This window comes from Malaya genurostris, chromosome 3, assembly GCF_030247185.1.
Source record: "Malaya genurostris strain Urasoe2022 chromosome 3, Malgen_1.1, whole genome shotgun sequence".
NCBI classification, from domain to species: Eukaryota; Metazoa; Arthropoda; class Insecta; order Diptera; family Culicidae; genus Malaya; species Malaya genurostris.
Window position 1 is genome coordinate 254,066,134 of NC_080572.1, and position 17,308 is coordinate 254,083,441.

Below are 17,308 nucleotides of genomic sequence, written 5' to 3' on the forward strand. Positions count from 1 at the left end.
TAATTGCACTGTAAAGGACTGCTGTTGCATCAGGATGGTAAATGTTTTTTTCGATTGCATGGGAATCACTGGAACCAAAAGGGTTTGATACCTACCAAACGGACGATGATTCTCTTTATTGTTTTATTTCCATACCCGGCAACAAGCCCACGCACGAAGCATCGCTGGCATCGTGGTTGCACATGTCTGCAATCCCGGCGTGCTGCGGAGCAAGCATGTGTTTCTGATGGCTGCCTACAACCGGATGAATGACTCCGCGAGCATGAATGATACGACTTCGAATCGGGACTTTGTTATGAGAAAATGATTTGTAGAAAAATATACAAAATTAACCCCGATGTAAACAAACCATTTGCGGCTCTCAAGTGGTTGGTTTTATTGTTTGTATCTGGGAAACTGGGGAGGTTTGTAAAAGGTAAGAATTTTAGGTTAGCAAAGAATATACATTTGTTGCGGTGCTTTCTGTTGACATTTTTATTTATATATTTATGTTTATATCCTTTTTATTTTAACGTTTTCTTGGTATTTTCTCATCGCATGCGTGCACTATATCTAATATACCTAATCGAACAATACGATATACATACCTCAAAATACAGTGTTCGAAGAAGGACATTAGTAAGTATAGAATTAAACGTGAATCGTCACTATAGAATAAGGTAATATCAAATAAATAGTATATATCTCGCATTTTCTGCTCTGAAATAAAAATTTGCTTTGGAGAACTCTATCAAATGTTACAATCATTTTATTCAACTTCTACACGACAATATTGGGAAGCAGCAGCTTCTGTGAAATTCAAACGTAAGAAAATAAGTAAACATACATAGATTTATCACGTTCGTTAGGGACGGCACTGCCGGTCAAAAGTTTGGGGATAGGAAAACCTGTACCATAGGCATACTTACAACTTCGACAATATAGCGAATGTAGGAAACATAATCTAGACAGATCCTTTCATATTACTAATTGAAACAGAGTTTTCGAAACATGCACTTTCCAATTTTCTTTTTGTCGTGTTCTGTTCTGTAGAAAGTTTACCCGAACTCTCTAATTTCGAATTATGATAAGCAAAATGATGACCGTCAGAATACCTGCTGCTATCAGGGCCAAAATAAGCTTCTTCTTGCGGGCTTTGTTCTGCACAATGAAAGAAAATATATTTCGTTAGAATACTTTTAGTTGTTTCATTCTAGTATCTAGTATTTTGCTGAACATAAACCTAGATTTAAGAAACTAATATCTTGAAGATTATGTGCTTAATGTATTTAAATGCTCGATCATGATCACATCTTACTAGCGTTCAACAGATATACTTCAGATGCCATTTGTCAAAATTTCATAGCATTCGGTTAATTAGTTACTCTGCTTTCGGTGACACTACCACAGACTAACAGACATGACAGTATGAGTAAATTGTTATAAAAATCATTTTTCGTGATGCACTAGTTCCACCTATATTGTACTGCGCGAACTATTTACTATCGGTACACCCCTTGTGTTACGTAAAAGGTTTTTTACTAGTTGGTTTCCCCTCGTTTGTCAACACCGATCAGTTGCTTACAGGGTTGCCTGATTTCATCAAAATATTTGATAATGAATCGTCACAATAAATTATTGGAGTACGTTAATAATATATTTAACTTTTTTAGCGATGTTGGAAAGTAAACATTTATTTTACTCAACGTTGTTCATCTAGACTATATTTGATTGTGTTGTTAATTTCCATCCGAAATTAAGACCAGAATCAAGTAAATATTGTAACAAAACGGGTTCGATTTTGTATTGCGTTGTAGGATGAGAAGTAGGCACAATTCTGTATATAGTTTTGGCAATATGTAATTAATCTGTATCCTGCATGAAATTCGCATGGAGGTATACAAATCAATACATTACAGGTAATTCTGTATGAATGGCAACTCGGTTGGTAAATGAAAAAAATAAACACAGTCTAGATGACAGACAGGATGTATTTGATATGCTAATGTGGCGCCATCATGACATATCCGAGTACTGTCCCAACTAAAGGAATATTCGAAATGACCGTTTATATGGTTAAAGAATCTAATTTGAGTGTCCTGTCTGTTAGTCTGTGACACTACTTTTGGAGAATTGAAAACAATAGAGGTAAAAAAATGTTGTTTGTTTATGAAACTCTGTTTTGAATGAAAAAAAAAAGAAACTGTACATAGCGATCGGGGTTCGGGTCGAGTACGGGTAAAAGTATTTTCAGATTCGGGTCGGGTACGGGTATTAGTATTTTATTTTCGATCTGGTACGGATCCCGACCACTTCTACTGTACAAGCAAAGAAATAGCAATCATCATTGACTGGTATAAAATAGTATCAAACGTTCAATCCATCGATTCGGAAAATCGAGAAGTTAAGTTGCACAATATAGCATCGCACAGATATCAAAAGAAAGTGTAAAATCTGCTTCGAATGATGAGGTAATCGTTGATACAGATAGGCTTTTTGAGGCTGGAAGACCGCTCCAAAAATCGTATTACTCTTCAAGGAGAATATATTGATTATTAAAATCGAAACTTTAAAACAGAGTGTCGTTTTCTTTGACTTTCTGACCTACAGCAAAGACATCATATTAACAAGATATCCAGCTCTCACATTTCCCGAACAAATCATTGGCAACATCCTTTTTTGCAAGCATGTCGCCCCCAGGCGAGCCCACATCGAATCTTTTACATAGAAGTAGGGGAGAAAAATGTCAAACTCGTGCGCGCCAAAATAGCAGGGTTGCGCACCCATACAATTGACATGATATGTTGAATGTGATGCCGTGCGATGGCGTTGCTGAACTGAAGATTGACTTCGCTCCAAGCTGACAGGGTCTGCCTACAGTTAGTATTTCTTCAATTATTCACTTATGAATTAATACGAATCCGTTCAATATCTCTCATAGAATTAATTCTGAATCTAAGTAGAGTGAGCGAACAATTTTCATTCCGAAAGCCAGTATGAATTCCGAATCAATGTTGACTAAAGTGTAGGAATCAGAACAAACAAATTGGCTCAAGTGGAATGTTCCCCAGATTGTTTGGAGATTAGTGTCTTGCAATGGTTTCTCAAAATTTCCCTGATGGGAAGGGAAAGGCGAAAATGAAATGGAAAGGACTTGTATAGTGGGTAAAATGGCTGGAATTAATCTATTTGCATCCCTGAAGGTGTAGCACGTTTAATGAAACCACCAACACTCGAAAGGATTTAAAGATTCTACAAAAGAATGCATAACGATTTACAATATTTTGAAGCAGAAGTTAATTCCGCATCCCATGAGAGGCACCAAAAAACTGCTGAAACCTTTTCTGGGTAAATACAGCAAGGATTTATTCATTTCAGAAAGAATGGTGAACCCCTTCGACTATAGCTCCGTAACACATTGGCTGAGAAACGATAGAATATCTTTCAGTTTTAGTTCACCATTCTCAGATTCAACTATGTATGGAAAATCAGAATCGTAGTTGATATGCCAGATATTTCCATAGAAAATCTGTATTGCTTTGTATAAAAAATCTGTATTGATCTGCATTCACTAATAAAATGAAATTCTTACACAAATTTATGCCAAAAAAATGTTATTCCAATAGATTGTAGTTGTAGGATGGTAGATTCAATCAGTCATTGCTGCGTTCACAAGAATATTCAACGACAAAATTTCATAGTCTTTTTCTTATTTATTTATCCACAATAATTTAATTCTATCTCCATATATTTATCTAGTTTGAAATTGTTGACTTCATAATTTGACAAGAAATTTCAGCGCCCAATATGAAACGTCAAGTCGGATCATACAACTCTCAGTTTGACAGTAAAATTTCATGATGCCATTACTTCCTTGAATATCAGTTAAAATTGGTTTCAAATTATAATATAAATGGATTTCCCAACTGATTTCCATATTAATTTGTAATTTGTCCCTTGATTGAAATACTTTTATCTCATCACTAGAGTCAAATACTAAAACATAGCTCAGACAGAAAAGTTTAATTTTTTCTAACTTACTTTTTGTGAGATCTGTATAAATCTGTATTAAATTGAGGAAATCTGTATAAAATCTGTACTCTGTATTAAATCTGTATGAGCATATAAAAATGTGTATAAATGGCATCTCTGGATATGATAACAGATGATGTGAAGTACCGTGATCGCATTCACACAAACCGCATGAATAATATTCACCACTCTGAATGTACGGACTCAAATTGCATCACAAGAAAATCTTGGGCAAATTCACCCATTTTATTTATTTATTTATTTATTTATTTATTTATTTACATGTAATCAACAGACAATTTGTAGTCCCACACGGAACGACCGAAATTAGCTCTGCGCCTAATTCGTATTACTGTTTTTGAATTAATTGATTTTAACAACAAAATTTCCAAAATAACTATAAAATTAGTTAAAATTCAGAATTTACTGTGCTGAAAAAAACTATTATTTTTAGAGAATGTGTTTAGTTGGCGAATATTCTGGACACAAACCAGCAATATTTCAATCCAACACGAAATTCTCATTGACAACTAATTTCGTTATTAAAATCAGAAACTTTGATTCTATTTATCTATCACCGTCATTACTGAAGGACAGCAGTGTCAAAGCAAAACAATCCATTAAAAAGCTAAAAGGGACAGTCTTGTTGAAATTGCTCGCAAATTGTTTAGATGTTTTTCGCATGTGTTACGATATATCCCTATATAAATTTCTAAACCGATATGTAAAAATGACGTAAATTGTTAGTGGAAAGTGTATTTATTCAGAATTTGTGCGCAGTTGAAGCGATTGTGGGTAATAATGTTTTTACGCGAAACAGTGAAGTGAGTTTCGAATGTTGCACTCTAATTGTACACGTCAAATGATGTTTTTTTGTATCTTCTCATTCCGGGCTACGCCGTCCGGTGTACTACTTCACGGAACGCCCGAAATTAGCTCTGCGCCTAATTCGTATTACTGTTTTTGAATTAGTTGATTTTAACAACAAAATTTCCAAAATAACTATAAAATTAGTTAAAATTTAGAATTTACTGTGCTGAAAAAAACTCTTATTTTTAGAGAATGTGTTTAGTTGGCGAATATTCTGGACACAAACCAGTAATATTTCAATCCAACACGAAATTCTCATTGACAACTAATTTCGTTATTAAAATCAGAAACTTTGATTCTATTTATCTATCACCGTCATTACTGAAGGACAGCAGTGTCAAAGCAAAACAATCCATTCAAAAGCTAAAAGGGACAGTCTTGTTGAAACTGCTCGCAAATTGTTTAGATGTTTTTCGCATGTGTTACGATATATCCCTATATAAATTTCTAAACCGATATGTAAAAATGACGTAAACTGTTAGTGGAAAGTGTATTTATTCAGAATTTGTGCGCAGTTGAAGCGATTGTGGGTAATAATGTTTTTACGCGAAACAGTGAAGTGAGTTTCGAATGTTGCACTATAATTGTACACGTCAAATGATGTTTTTTTGTATCTTCTCATTCCGGGCTACGCCTTCCGGTGTACTACTTGTATTCGGTTTTTGTTTTCCGAGTGCTCAAAGTTTTCAGTGAAAATGAAGAAAACAGTGATTTAGAAGAAAAAAAATCAAAAAGATGTTTATGTTTCGTTTATGTCTTTTTCTCCAATACAACATCGTATTTATACCTGCCAATATAGAAAAGACAACCGCGTCAGAAATTTTTTCGGCAGTACTGTGCCATCTAGTGGCTAGTAGTAATTACGGTGTTACCGCTTCAGTGACAGGGCGCCACATAGCTGCAGATTGCAGAAGCCAATTCAACCATTCATATTGGTTGAAAACAACATTTTATTTCTTTAATTCAACTAAAAAATTAGTTGAATGGAAATGAAATGTGCCTTAGCTAAGAAATGACAGTACGTTTAATTTGTGAATTCAACTAAAAAAAATAGTCATTTCAACAAATATTTTATTATTATTAAGGGAATGAGAATAAAAAATCTAAATTAGCTAAAGTAAGATTTTTTTAGTTGTCTCAAAAAATAACTAACTAAAATCAGCAAATCAACTAAATTTTTCGCGAAAATGCTGATTTCGGTCGTTCCGTGTTGTATTCGGTTTTTGTTTTCCGAGTGCTCAAAGTTTTCAGTGAGAGAGTCGATTTCGCGAAGTCGAATGAAGAAAACAGCGATTTAGAAGTAAAATTTTTCAAAAAGAAGTTTATGTTTCGCTTATGTCTTTTTCTCCAATACAACATCGTATTTATACCTGCCAATATAGAAAAGATAACCACGACTGAAATTTTTTTTCGGTGGTAGTGTGCCATCTAGTGGCTAGTAGTCATTACGGTGTTAACGAGCGCCATATAGCTGCTAATTGCAGAAACCAATTCAACCATTTATGTTGGTTGAAAACAACGTTTCATTTCTCTAATTCAACTAAAAAATTAGTTGAATGGATATAAAGCGTGCCTTAGCTAAGAAATGACAGCACGTTTAATTGGTGAATTCAACTAAAAAAATAGCCATTTCAACAAATATTTTATTATTATTAAGAGAATTAGAATTAAAAAATCTAAATTAGCAAAAGTAAGATTTTTTTAGTTGTCTTAAAAAATAACTAACTAAAATCAGAAAATCAACTAATTTTTTCGCCAAAATGCTAATTTCGGTCTTTCCGTGCAATGATTAAAAACTATTCCTATTTTTAAGTATGTTTAAAAAATTCGTTTGAATTCTGCTACGCGTAATGTGGAAATCGAATCCGGCAGATACTCCATTGAAAGTTCGTTGTAGACCAATAATAGCACAGTTATATCTATAATTCGTACGGCTAAGAGGCAATCGAAGAAAGTCGTTATTCCGAAGAGCTCTACTGCGTACATTTAAAGAAATTTCGCTGAGGAGTGCAGGGCAGTCTATTTTGTTGTTCAACATGTCGGTAATCAACATAGCAGGGGACAAATCTCGTCGAATGCCAAGGGTGTCGAGTCCAATCAATAATCCACAGCTTTCGTAGCTTGGCAGCTCGTAATAGTTATTCCAAGGTATCTGTCGAAGAGCAAAACGTACGAATCTGCGCTGTATTGATTCTATTCGGTAGGAGCCGTTAAGGTAATATGGGTTCCATATCGTAGAGCAGTACTCGAGCGTTGTACGAATGAGTGAGCAATATAGAGACTTTAAACAGTAAATGTCTGTGAAATGTTTTGCTATTCTCATTACAAATCCTAAGCTACGAGATGCCTTTGCTACAATACAGTTGATATGCTGCTTGAAAGACAATTGCTCGTCTAGAATTACACCGAGATCCTTAGCACACGTGGTTCTGTTGATCACTACTTCATCAAGGCAGTAGTTGTATCTTATAGAAACTTTTTTTCGTGTGAACGTGATGATTGAGCATTTATCAATGTTCAAAGCCATTCGATTTACTTCACACAACTTGGAAAAAAATTCAAGTTGGTGTTGGAGGAAAACAGCATCCTCGTTACTTCGAACTATTTGGAATAGCTTGAGATCATCAGCGAAAAATAAACGTGGACAATTTAGAGAAATATTCACATCGTTAAAATACAGGAGGAAGATCAGAGGTCCGAGATGGCTGCCTTGTGGAATCCCAGAAGAAGCGATGAACTCTTTGGATACAGCGTCATTTATCTTGATTGCTAATCGGCGATTATTAAGGTATGAGGAAAACCAACGCAGTATGTTAGAACCAAATCCCAATATGTCTAACTTAGCAACAGTAATGGCGTGGTTAATTTTGTCAAAGGCAGCGGAAAGGTCCGTGTAGATAACGTCAGTTTGTAAACCGCAGGATATAGCATCCGTCACAAATTTCATACAGTAAATATATGGAAAAACAGTATAAAAACGTTTAAAAACTCTCGCACTTAAAAAAAACACAACAAGCTTAAGCCAGCAGAGTTGCCAAACCATTCAACCAATCATCTCCAAACTTTCAAGAAATCAATTCTAATATATTCTTTATCTTTATTCCATGTTCGTATTATTTAATTTCAATACCATACCCAAACAACTTCCTCTTACTACTCATAAGGTCTTTTAAATCATTTCAGCCATTTTTTGCGTGGAAATCCAGTTTTTCTTTATATTTTCCTCCGATTTTACTTCCTTAATATGTTTCCGAAGCCCCTGCTTTATGATGGTCCAGTACTGTTCAATTGACCGCAGTTCCAGTGCGTTCGGGTGATTGAAGTTCTTCGGCACGAAGTTAAGTCTTATTAGTACCACTCCAAGAAATCTTTCGATTCATGGAACAAGGCCAAATCCAGTCAGAAAAACGTAGAATCATTGTGTAACCTTCTGAGACATTAAACTTATGTTGGACAGTGAAAAACAGTATGCAGCTTTTTCACCACATCTTTAACAGTTTTTTTTTCTTCTTAGACTTAGGCCGGAAATTCGAAGATTAAAAATTGTTTTTCACTCTTTATAATTAAAAAATACTAAAAAACAAACGCTTAGGGGAAGTGAATTTTTTAGTTATTGTATTTTAAATTGAAATTTAAATTAAATTTACCTAAAAAATTTTAGGAAACTTCTGTCCATAATATTGCAGTCTCCCCGGATCCGCATTTCTTATCCACGGCCCTACTTTTCACAATACGGACATCCATTTTGGGCACATTTTTTTTCCCGGTGAACAGTTAAATCGACGACAATAATCGTTCGTTGTGCCGATTTCAAACACGAGATATCGTAGATTCTGCTATTCCCAGCTTCCTGCCGATGGTCTGATAACAGAGCTCCGCATTTGCGTGCGCAAAATTATTTTACGTCGCTGCTGTTCTTCCGACTCCATTTTTACAACGATTGCAGAACTACTACACAATGTAAACATTATACATTGAACTTGAATACCCAATGGGTCAATAGTTACAGACATTTGAAAGTGATGCAATTTGAGTTCGTACACCCTGTGACAGTTGAGTTTACAATGTCCAGTCAGAGCTCCGACCAGAATACTGCAATGATGCTAGGAAAAATGCAGTGGACTATTTGAGATTTTCAGATTCCATAGGCTTTGTATTAGGCCATGTTTGCAAGCCAATAGTACATATGTATAGATACAGTCCAAAAACGAATTTGGCGCTTATTTACAAACGCTAAAGCCAAACACGGCATCCAGAAGCCAAAATCGGGTTAATGTCAGTTTTATAAATTGAATAAAGGTATATGGTTTTGAGTTTCCACGAAAGATCGTCTGCAGTCCAAAGTCCAAAAACGAATTTGGCGCTTATTTACAAACGCTAAAGCCAAACACGGCATCCAGAAGCCAAAATCGGGTTAATGTCAGTTTTATAAATTGAATAAAGGTATATGGTTTTGAGTTTCCACGAAAGATCGTCTGCATTGGTATAAAGCCATGCAAGCTCTCTTATTTCTTAATTCGAAGTGCACAAGACTCTAGTAGCAGCTATGAGTGAGTTTGTCGCATCGACAACATGAACAGTCAATTGGGAATTCAATTCTAAGATGGTAGCTCTGTAGAATCTAATCGCCACGTTCTCGTAGAGGTTCCGGTTTGAAGATTTGTGATGACGATATGTGACATTTTCAACTGCTTATGATTAGACAGCGAATGTTTTAGCTCTACGGGGAAGAACTTTTTTACCAACTTATAAGAAATTAAGTGGGAGCATAGAGTTCCGTTTAAAACATCCTATTTCACAGATCTTGCAAAAGCTGGACGATTACTAGCATGGAATATTTATGTGCAGATTTGTACGGCTCAAAAACTCTCTCTATCTCTCTTCTTAGTAGCGGCCCTTACACGTGGTAACTTCTCTCCGATTTTTTCCGAGAAAAATCTAGCGTTTAAAGCTTCAAATAATGCAGCTGAATATGAAACTTTGAGAGAAAAGATATTGCATTGCACATATTAGCTGATTGCAACGTAAACAAGGAACGCTAACTAGACTGCTGGTCGTCTACGACCACGGAGCCTGGACTAAGCTCGGACAGTTGCGATAGGTAAGATGCATTGTTAAACCCAGCAAGACTAAGCAACAACTGGTACGGTACGTACTGTGCTCATGTACTTCACGGTCTAAGTTTATTTTTGGGATCCTACTCTAGTTAATTGGTTGGATGTCAAGATCGGTCCGGTGATTCCAAGTGGATCTGGACTACATTGGCGACTAGTAATCGAAGTGTGTGTGGTAAATAAGGTCACTCATATTTTCTAGAGAAGCACCGGTTATCAGAAAACTAAGTCAAATAAATTATCTTTTGATCCTAAATCCGCAAATAAATTATTTTTTGATCCCATATAACATGTTTTATTCAAGCTGACTTCCCAGTCGGTGTTGAACAGTCGTTCGCACCGCACGCATATAGCTCTTGGCTCCTGGAAAATTTTTCTGGCTACCTAGAGTTTCATTGATTCAGGGCTTCAGTCTTTTTCAAGGCTATTTGAATCACTAACAGTCTTTTTAAAGACTAACAATTAGTCAGCCAAGGCTATACAAAGAGTGATATTAGAGTGACTAAGTGATACAAAGAGTGATATTAGAGTGACTAAGAAATTAATCAGCCTTTTTAAGGGCTAGCTATTCAAAGGACTATTATTCAAAATTCAAAATTCCATTCATTTCAAAAATGCCTGCGTCCAATCGGAAAGGCAACAAGCCTAAGGCTAAAAATAATTCAATACGGAATAAATCACAATCCGTTATTCAACATTTTTCCAATAACATTCACGATCTTATAGAATCTGAATATAAAAATAAAAGACAACGGACGGATTTCCCTTCCGTTGATCCTATGCCGTCTAACAATATTTACGAGATTCTTCCTGAATCCGATTGTAGCGACATAGAAAAAAATTCTTCAAAAATTCCCAAAATGGACGCTTGTCGTTCTGGGAAGAAACAACAATCTATGCCACCAGTGACGGTGATGATTTCCGACTTCAAAGCATTCCGTACTGAGCTTTCTACTTTCCTCCCGGCAGTAAAAGTCTCATTTCAAATCGGACGAAGAAAAGAATGTCGAGTCTTGGTTGATGGATTGGAAGATTACGAACGACTTATTCGATATTTGTCCGAGAAACTTCATAAATTTTATTCATATGATATAAAATCAGACAGACACTTCAAGGCTGTCTTGAAAGGCTTATCAAATGATCAAAGTGTTGATGAAATTAAAAATGAAATCAAAGAATTGCTTGGTTTTGCCCCTTCCCAAGTAATACTTATAAAAAAAGAGCGAATGGTACTTCTAAACCACGCTCTGGAATTTCCCATGAACTTTACCTAATACACTTCAATCGAAGTGATGTAAACAATTTGAACACTTTAGAAAAAGTACGTTTCATTTCCCACATTAAAATTCATTGGGAACATTATAAACGGCATAATCGTATTGCAAACTTAACGAAATGTCGTCGTTGCCAAGGCTTCGGTCATGGAACCAAAAATTGTCATATGGATATACGGTGTTTGAATTGTGGTAAATCACATACGAAAGACGTCTGTCCAATGAATGAAACCACTGATAAATTTTCATGTTCAAATTGCAATGGAAATCATAAATACAATTATTTGAAATGTCCTGTCAGGGAAAAAATTTTAAACGCTCGTTCGCTTAGTCAACAAGTCAAATCAACGACCTTAAATTTACAGAACATACCTGAAAATCAAAAACCCGTTACAAATGCCACGCCTAATTCTTCTAAGGCACCTATTTCTTCGAATTTAAAACAAAAAACAGGTACGCCTGCCAATTCGTCTTCTAACGAAAACAATTTATTGATTTGACAGGTTTACTGGAATGGGTGGTGGAGTTGCCATTTTTGTCCAACGGCAAATTAAACATCGAATTTTACCTTCTTTCAATACTAAAGTTATTGAAAGCTTGGGAATCGAGTTGAAACCATTCATGGAATTTATTTCATCGCTGGAGCATATTTGCCATTCCAATGCACCGGCGAACAATTAAATTTCTTTAAAGGCGATTTGCAAAAACTCACAAGATATCGATCGAAATTTTTCGTAATAGGGGATTTAAATGCTAAGCATGTCTAGTGGAATTGTAGGCAAAATAACAGTAATGGTAAAATACTTCATAATCAACTCTCAGCTGGTTACTTCACAGTTCTTCATCCCAGTAATCCTACTTGTTTCTCTTCCGTGAAAACCCCGTCTACAATTGATCTGGTTCTAACGGATCAAAGTCACATTTGTAGTGAACCGATTACACATGCTGATTTTGATTCAGATCATCTTCCTGTAACATTCTGACTTTCCAACGAAGCTATAAATAATCCAATTAGTTCTATATTCAACTATCATAGAGCTAATTGGTTGGATTACAGATTTCACATTGAAAATCATGTGGATCATGAAACTATTTTAGAAAATTCTGCGGATATCGACACAGCAATTGATAATTTGAATCATTACATTATCGAAGCTAGAAATCTTTCAGTTCCCAAAGCTCCAACTAAATTAAATTCTCCTATCATCGATGACAATCTTCAACTGCTCATTCGGTTGAAGAATGTTCGTCGACGACAATATCAACGTTCTCGTGATCCTGCTATGAAAAACATAGTTAAGGATTTACAAAAAGAAATTAAACATAGATTTACTCTTTTGCGAAATGAAAATTTCGCTAATGAAGTTGAACAAATTAAACCATATTCTAAACCTTTCTGGAAACTTTCTAAGGTTCTTAAGAAACCTCAGAAACCAATTCCTGCTCTCAAGGAAGGAAATCAAATACTTCTTACAAATTGCGAAAAAGCTCAAAAACTTGCTCAGCAGTTTGAGAGTGTACACAATTTTAATTTGAACGTTGTGAGTCCTATTGAAAATGAAGTCTCACTGAAATATGAGCATATTTCAACCCAAGTGTTATCACACGATGACATTATTGAGACGCATTTTGACGAAATTAAATCAATTATTAGGAAACTCAAAAACATGAAGGCTCCTGGTAATGATGGAATTTTTAATATTCTTATTAAAAATCTTCCCGATGTTGCCTTGAGACTCCTGGTTAAATTTTCAACAAGTGTTTTTCATTAGCTTACTTCCCAAAAAGATGGAAAAACGCCAAAGTAATTCCTATCCTCAAACCTGATAAAAATCCAGCAGGAACATCAAGTTATCGACCAATTAGCTTACTTTCTTCTATCAGTAAACTTTTTGAAAAAATTATCTTGTTGAGAATGATGTCTCATATAAATGAGAATTCAATTTTTTTACCAGAACAGTTTGGATTTCGTCATGAGCATTCAACTACTCATCAACTTGTCAGAGTAACGAACATGATAAAAGCAAATAAATCTTCTGGGTTATCCACTGGAGTTGCTCTTCTAGACATAGAAAAAGCATTCGACAGTGTTTGGCACAAAGGTTTAATAGCAAAAATGTCTGATTTCCAGTTTCCTATTTATTTGATCAAAATGATTCAAAATTATTTAACTGATCGTACTCTTCAGGTTAGCTATCAGAATTGTAAATCTGAATTGCTACCCGTACGAGCCGGTGTTCCGCAGGGTTCGAGCGTAGCTCCAATCTTGTATAATATTTTCACTTCTGATCTTCCAAATCTACCCGTTGGTTGTCAGAAATCGCTATTCTGTGACGACACAAGTCTGTTAGCCACAGGTAGAAATCTAAGAGTGATCTGCAGTCGCCTACAAAGAAGTTTAAATATTTTCAGTGATTATCTGTCAAAATGGAAAATTAAACCAAATGCAGCAAAAACGCAATTAATTATATTTCCTCATAAGCCAAGAGCTTCTTTTCTTAAACCAAACAATAATCACATTCTCAAATTGAATGGCTTGGAATTAACATGGTCTGATCAAGCTAAATACTTAGGTTTAACGTATGACAAAAAACTCACTTTCAAGGATCACATTGAAGGAATCCAGGCAAAGTGTAATAAATATATTAAATGTTTATATATTCTTATAAACAGAAATTCTAAGCTCTGTCTAAAAAACAAGTTGTTAATTTATAAACAAATTTTCAGACCAGCCATGCTTTATGCAGTATCAATTTGGTCGAGTTGTTGTTCCACCAGGAAGAAAACGCTTCAAAGGATTCAGAATAAAATTCTGAAAATGATTTTGAAGCGTCCTCCCTGGTTTAGTACAAATGAGTTACACAGACTCACAAATATAGAACCATTATATGTAATGTCACATAATATTATAAGCAAATTCCGACAAAAATCGATGCAATCTTCAATTGAATCGATTCGCTCTCTGTATTAGTTAGTAAGTTAGTATATAAGTTACTTTTCCCCATTACACAATACAAGTAGGTTTAGAATTTTCCCTATACAAAAATCTCAGAATTGCGGAAGCAAATAATGTCCTCATGGTAATAACCAAATCATATATATATAATAGGGCTGAAAAGTCACCACTTGTGGCTGAACACCCAATTTAAATCTTAATAATTTAATTTTAACTCATATTCCAATAAATAGTTATTTTTAAAAAAAAAAAGCTGACTTTCGATTCCGGACTCTCAGAATGATGAATGTTAAAAAGGTGCGGCGAACAACCCAATCGTTGTTAAGCCACTAATAAACGACAACAACAACAGGAGTGAAATCTTTTGATCTGGTCAGTTAATTCTTATAGTTCACAGGTTTTTTTTGGTTGAGCGCCAAATAAACTCTCTCTGGTTATATGAGACTTCAATTTTTGGTTCAAAAGACTCAGAAAGTAGTGGACAAAAGGCTCCGGTATGAAAAATCCATCGATTATTCAAACCAGTCGAACTCGTTCACCGGTTTCGAAAGCATTGAAAGTGTAGTTCAAACTCACATCGATTCATCGAAAATAACTGTATCGTAATCTCAAACATTGATTCAATAATCGAATGAACATCAGATAAAACTTCATCCTACATACTCGCACAGCAGAACCCGATCGGTCACATAATCGTGGATTATGAAATCAGGTCATGCTCACGCGGTCGAAGTAACACGGGAAACCGCGGACATATACGCAATCGAACAATGATCCTATTATATTCGAATGATTCGGGTAGTATTTGCGCATCAAACTTAACAGACTATTTCTTGGCTGGTGACATGGCCAATTACATTTATTACACAAAAAAAAAACAAATAAGCTCTGAAATCACGATTTAAGAATTTGACTATTCATAGAATTATCTGAGCAATTTCTATACTCGTTTGCTAAATATATCAGCAATATAATTTCGGATTACTAACTCAACTATTAATCTTTCTTCAAATTTTGAATAATGATTTCCAAACATGAATTGACAACGAGACTGTGAAGCATACGAAACCTTACCTGGTACTGGCTTGCTTGTTTCAACTTTTGCACTCCTTCGGACACGAAAACGCTTGTATTTTCAACCGAAGCCTCAATCGAATCCACCTGATGACTTTGTTCGTATACAAGGGCACCCAATTTTTTATAGATTTCATTTACGCTTACAATGTTTTCCTAAAACAAGACAAAATCAAATCAAAGCTTAAACCTTTACATCACGCTACCAACCTCCAACTCTCGAATGGTTTGCTCCTGGCTCTCTAGTGCCTGCAAGTCGATTTCCTCTTGCAACTGTTCCTGTGTTTGTCCCCGGCTGCCGCTTACAAAATTATCCTCGAACATCGATGAGTTGTTGTAGCTTCCCATTCCCGAGTTATTACTTCCAGGAGGTTTGTTGAGAACCACGTGGGCACCTCGCGCCTGTCGAACTGCATTCTTTTCTAAATCTACAGTTTTGCGCTGAACCGACTGAAAAGCGGTTAATGCAGCACCAAATTCGTCCACCAATCGATCACGTTGGATTTTCAAATGACGTTCCTTGCAGTTGACCAGGTCGTTCAGCAAATTGGTTGTATCGGTAATTAATCGCTGGGTGTAAGTTCGAATTTGGTGGCTAAAATATAAACAAATATAGCAATAATAATTTCTCGAAGCACTGCAACTACTAACAGCTGTTGTTTTAATTCCGGTGAATCCTGTGCTGTTCCAAACTGATTTACCATACGCTGCATGGACGACACTGTGAAAATTTATACCAAGCAAAATTAACCCATGCAATACACAATATTTTCGAAATAACGCACCATTCTGAAGAATCTTTTGTATGCTCGTTGCAATGGTCTGTGCCAGCTTCTGGAAATCTGCTTCATTGGTGATTGTGGTGGTCGCAGTACCGCTATTCTCAAAGGACGAATAACTCATCTGAAATCAGATATGATATTAGAATAATGAATATCTTCACATATAAATTGATTTATCAATCAGTCCCAGCAGACTGCAGTTCGTTGGAAAATAAATTTTAATCCAATTAAACAAACACACGCTAAGTACGAACTCGTACACAATCTTGACCTTTGAAAATAACTAGAAATCGTGCATATCACTGTCAATAAAATATTGATGGAAACACCAAATCCAATTTCTAGTTTGCTACTGGAGAAATGAATCATCCGAATTATGTTTACTATATTACCTTGCCTTATGGTAGATAGCTCCCAAATTGTTGTACCCTAGTGCGTTCTGTCTCACACTAGCTTAATTAGGATGACGAATGCTTTGGTCGAATACGTTGCACACGAACCGCGAAAACAATTTTCTTCCGTTCTGCAGAAAATTCTAGTTTATGTAAACCTTTTAAGCCAATAATTTAAACAATAATGCAGTTCCTTTGTTTTATATGGAATGGTCGATGATTCCCAAGAGAATGTACAAGAACGTTGTTTACTTTGATAACGTTAGCCAGCAGAAAAAATTATTTGATAAGAAACTGCCGTAAAGATAAAACAACACAAATCCACAAAGATAAATTTTTTTCGCGAAAACACGTAAATTAATTACTTCAATATTCCTTGGGAACGATAGACCAACCAAATAATAATCATCGTCTTCAATATCATCAATGCAGTTGTCAAATTGTGCTCGATTATACACCGAGTAAAAAACTCAAAAATTTATTACCTTCAGATGCTGCTCACAATTTAGTGGTGAGTATTTTTTTATGTCTTTGGTTAAATTTAACTATATTCGACCAAAAATAATCGCTCGACTGTCAAATTTAGACGGCCTTAGGCTGTGAACCATTTCGTGGTTAATTTTAACTTTTGGTTAAAATCTGACACTTCTGTGGTTATTTTGTCACAGACTAACAGACAGGACACTCAAATTAGATTCTTCAACCATTTTAACGGTCATTTCGAATATTCCTTTGGTTGGGACAGTACACGCATATGTCATGATGTCGCCACGTTACCCTATCAAAAACATCCTGTCTGTCATCTGGACTGTGTTTATTTTTTTCATTTACCAAC

At 35.4% G+C, this 17,308-nt stretch overlaps 1 protein-coding gene across 1 annotated transcript; it reads right to left on the reverse strand.

The window, feature by feature from the left end:
* Positions 1-446: 446 nt before the first annotated feature.
* On the reverse strand, positions 447-16,895 carry LOC131435503 (syntaxin-7). The gene is made up of 6 exons (XM_058603475.1): positions 16,474-16,895; positions 16,085-16,202; positions 15,951-16,020; positions 15,510-15,894; positions 15,300-15,455; positions 447-1,140 (listed from the first exon to the last, which is right to left on the reverse strand). Exons 2-6 carry the CDS (start codon positions 16,200-16,202, stop codon positions 1,051-1,053), a joined length of 819 nt encoding a protein of 272 aa, XP_058459458.1. The 5' UTR covers positions 16,474-16,895; the 3' UTR covers positions 447-1,050.
* Positions 16,896-17,308: the final 413 nt, after the last annotated feature.

What these genes read in the sequence shown, in the direction of transcription:
- LOC131435503 (XM_058603475.1), bottom strand. Translation starts at nt 16,202, where the DNA reads ATGAGTTATTCGTCCTTTGAGAATAGCGGTACTGCGACCACCACAATC. An exon ending in CCGGAATTAAAACAACAGCT is followed by an intron (nt 15,895 to 15,950) that starts GTTAGTAGTTGC and finishes TTTATATTTTAG; the next exon opens with CCACCAAATTCGAACTTACA. An exon ending in AACAAGCAAGCCAGTACCAG is followed by an intron (nt 1,141 to 15,299) that starts GTAAGGTTTCGT and finishes TTCATTGTGCAG; the next exon opens with AACAAAGCCCGCAAGAAGAA.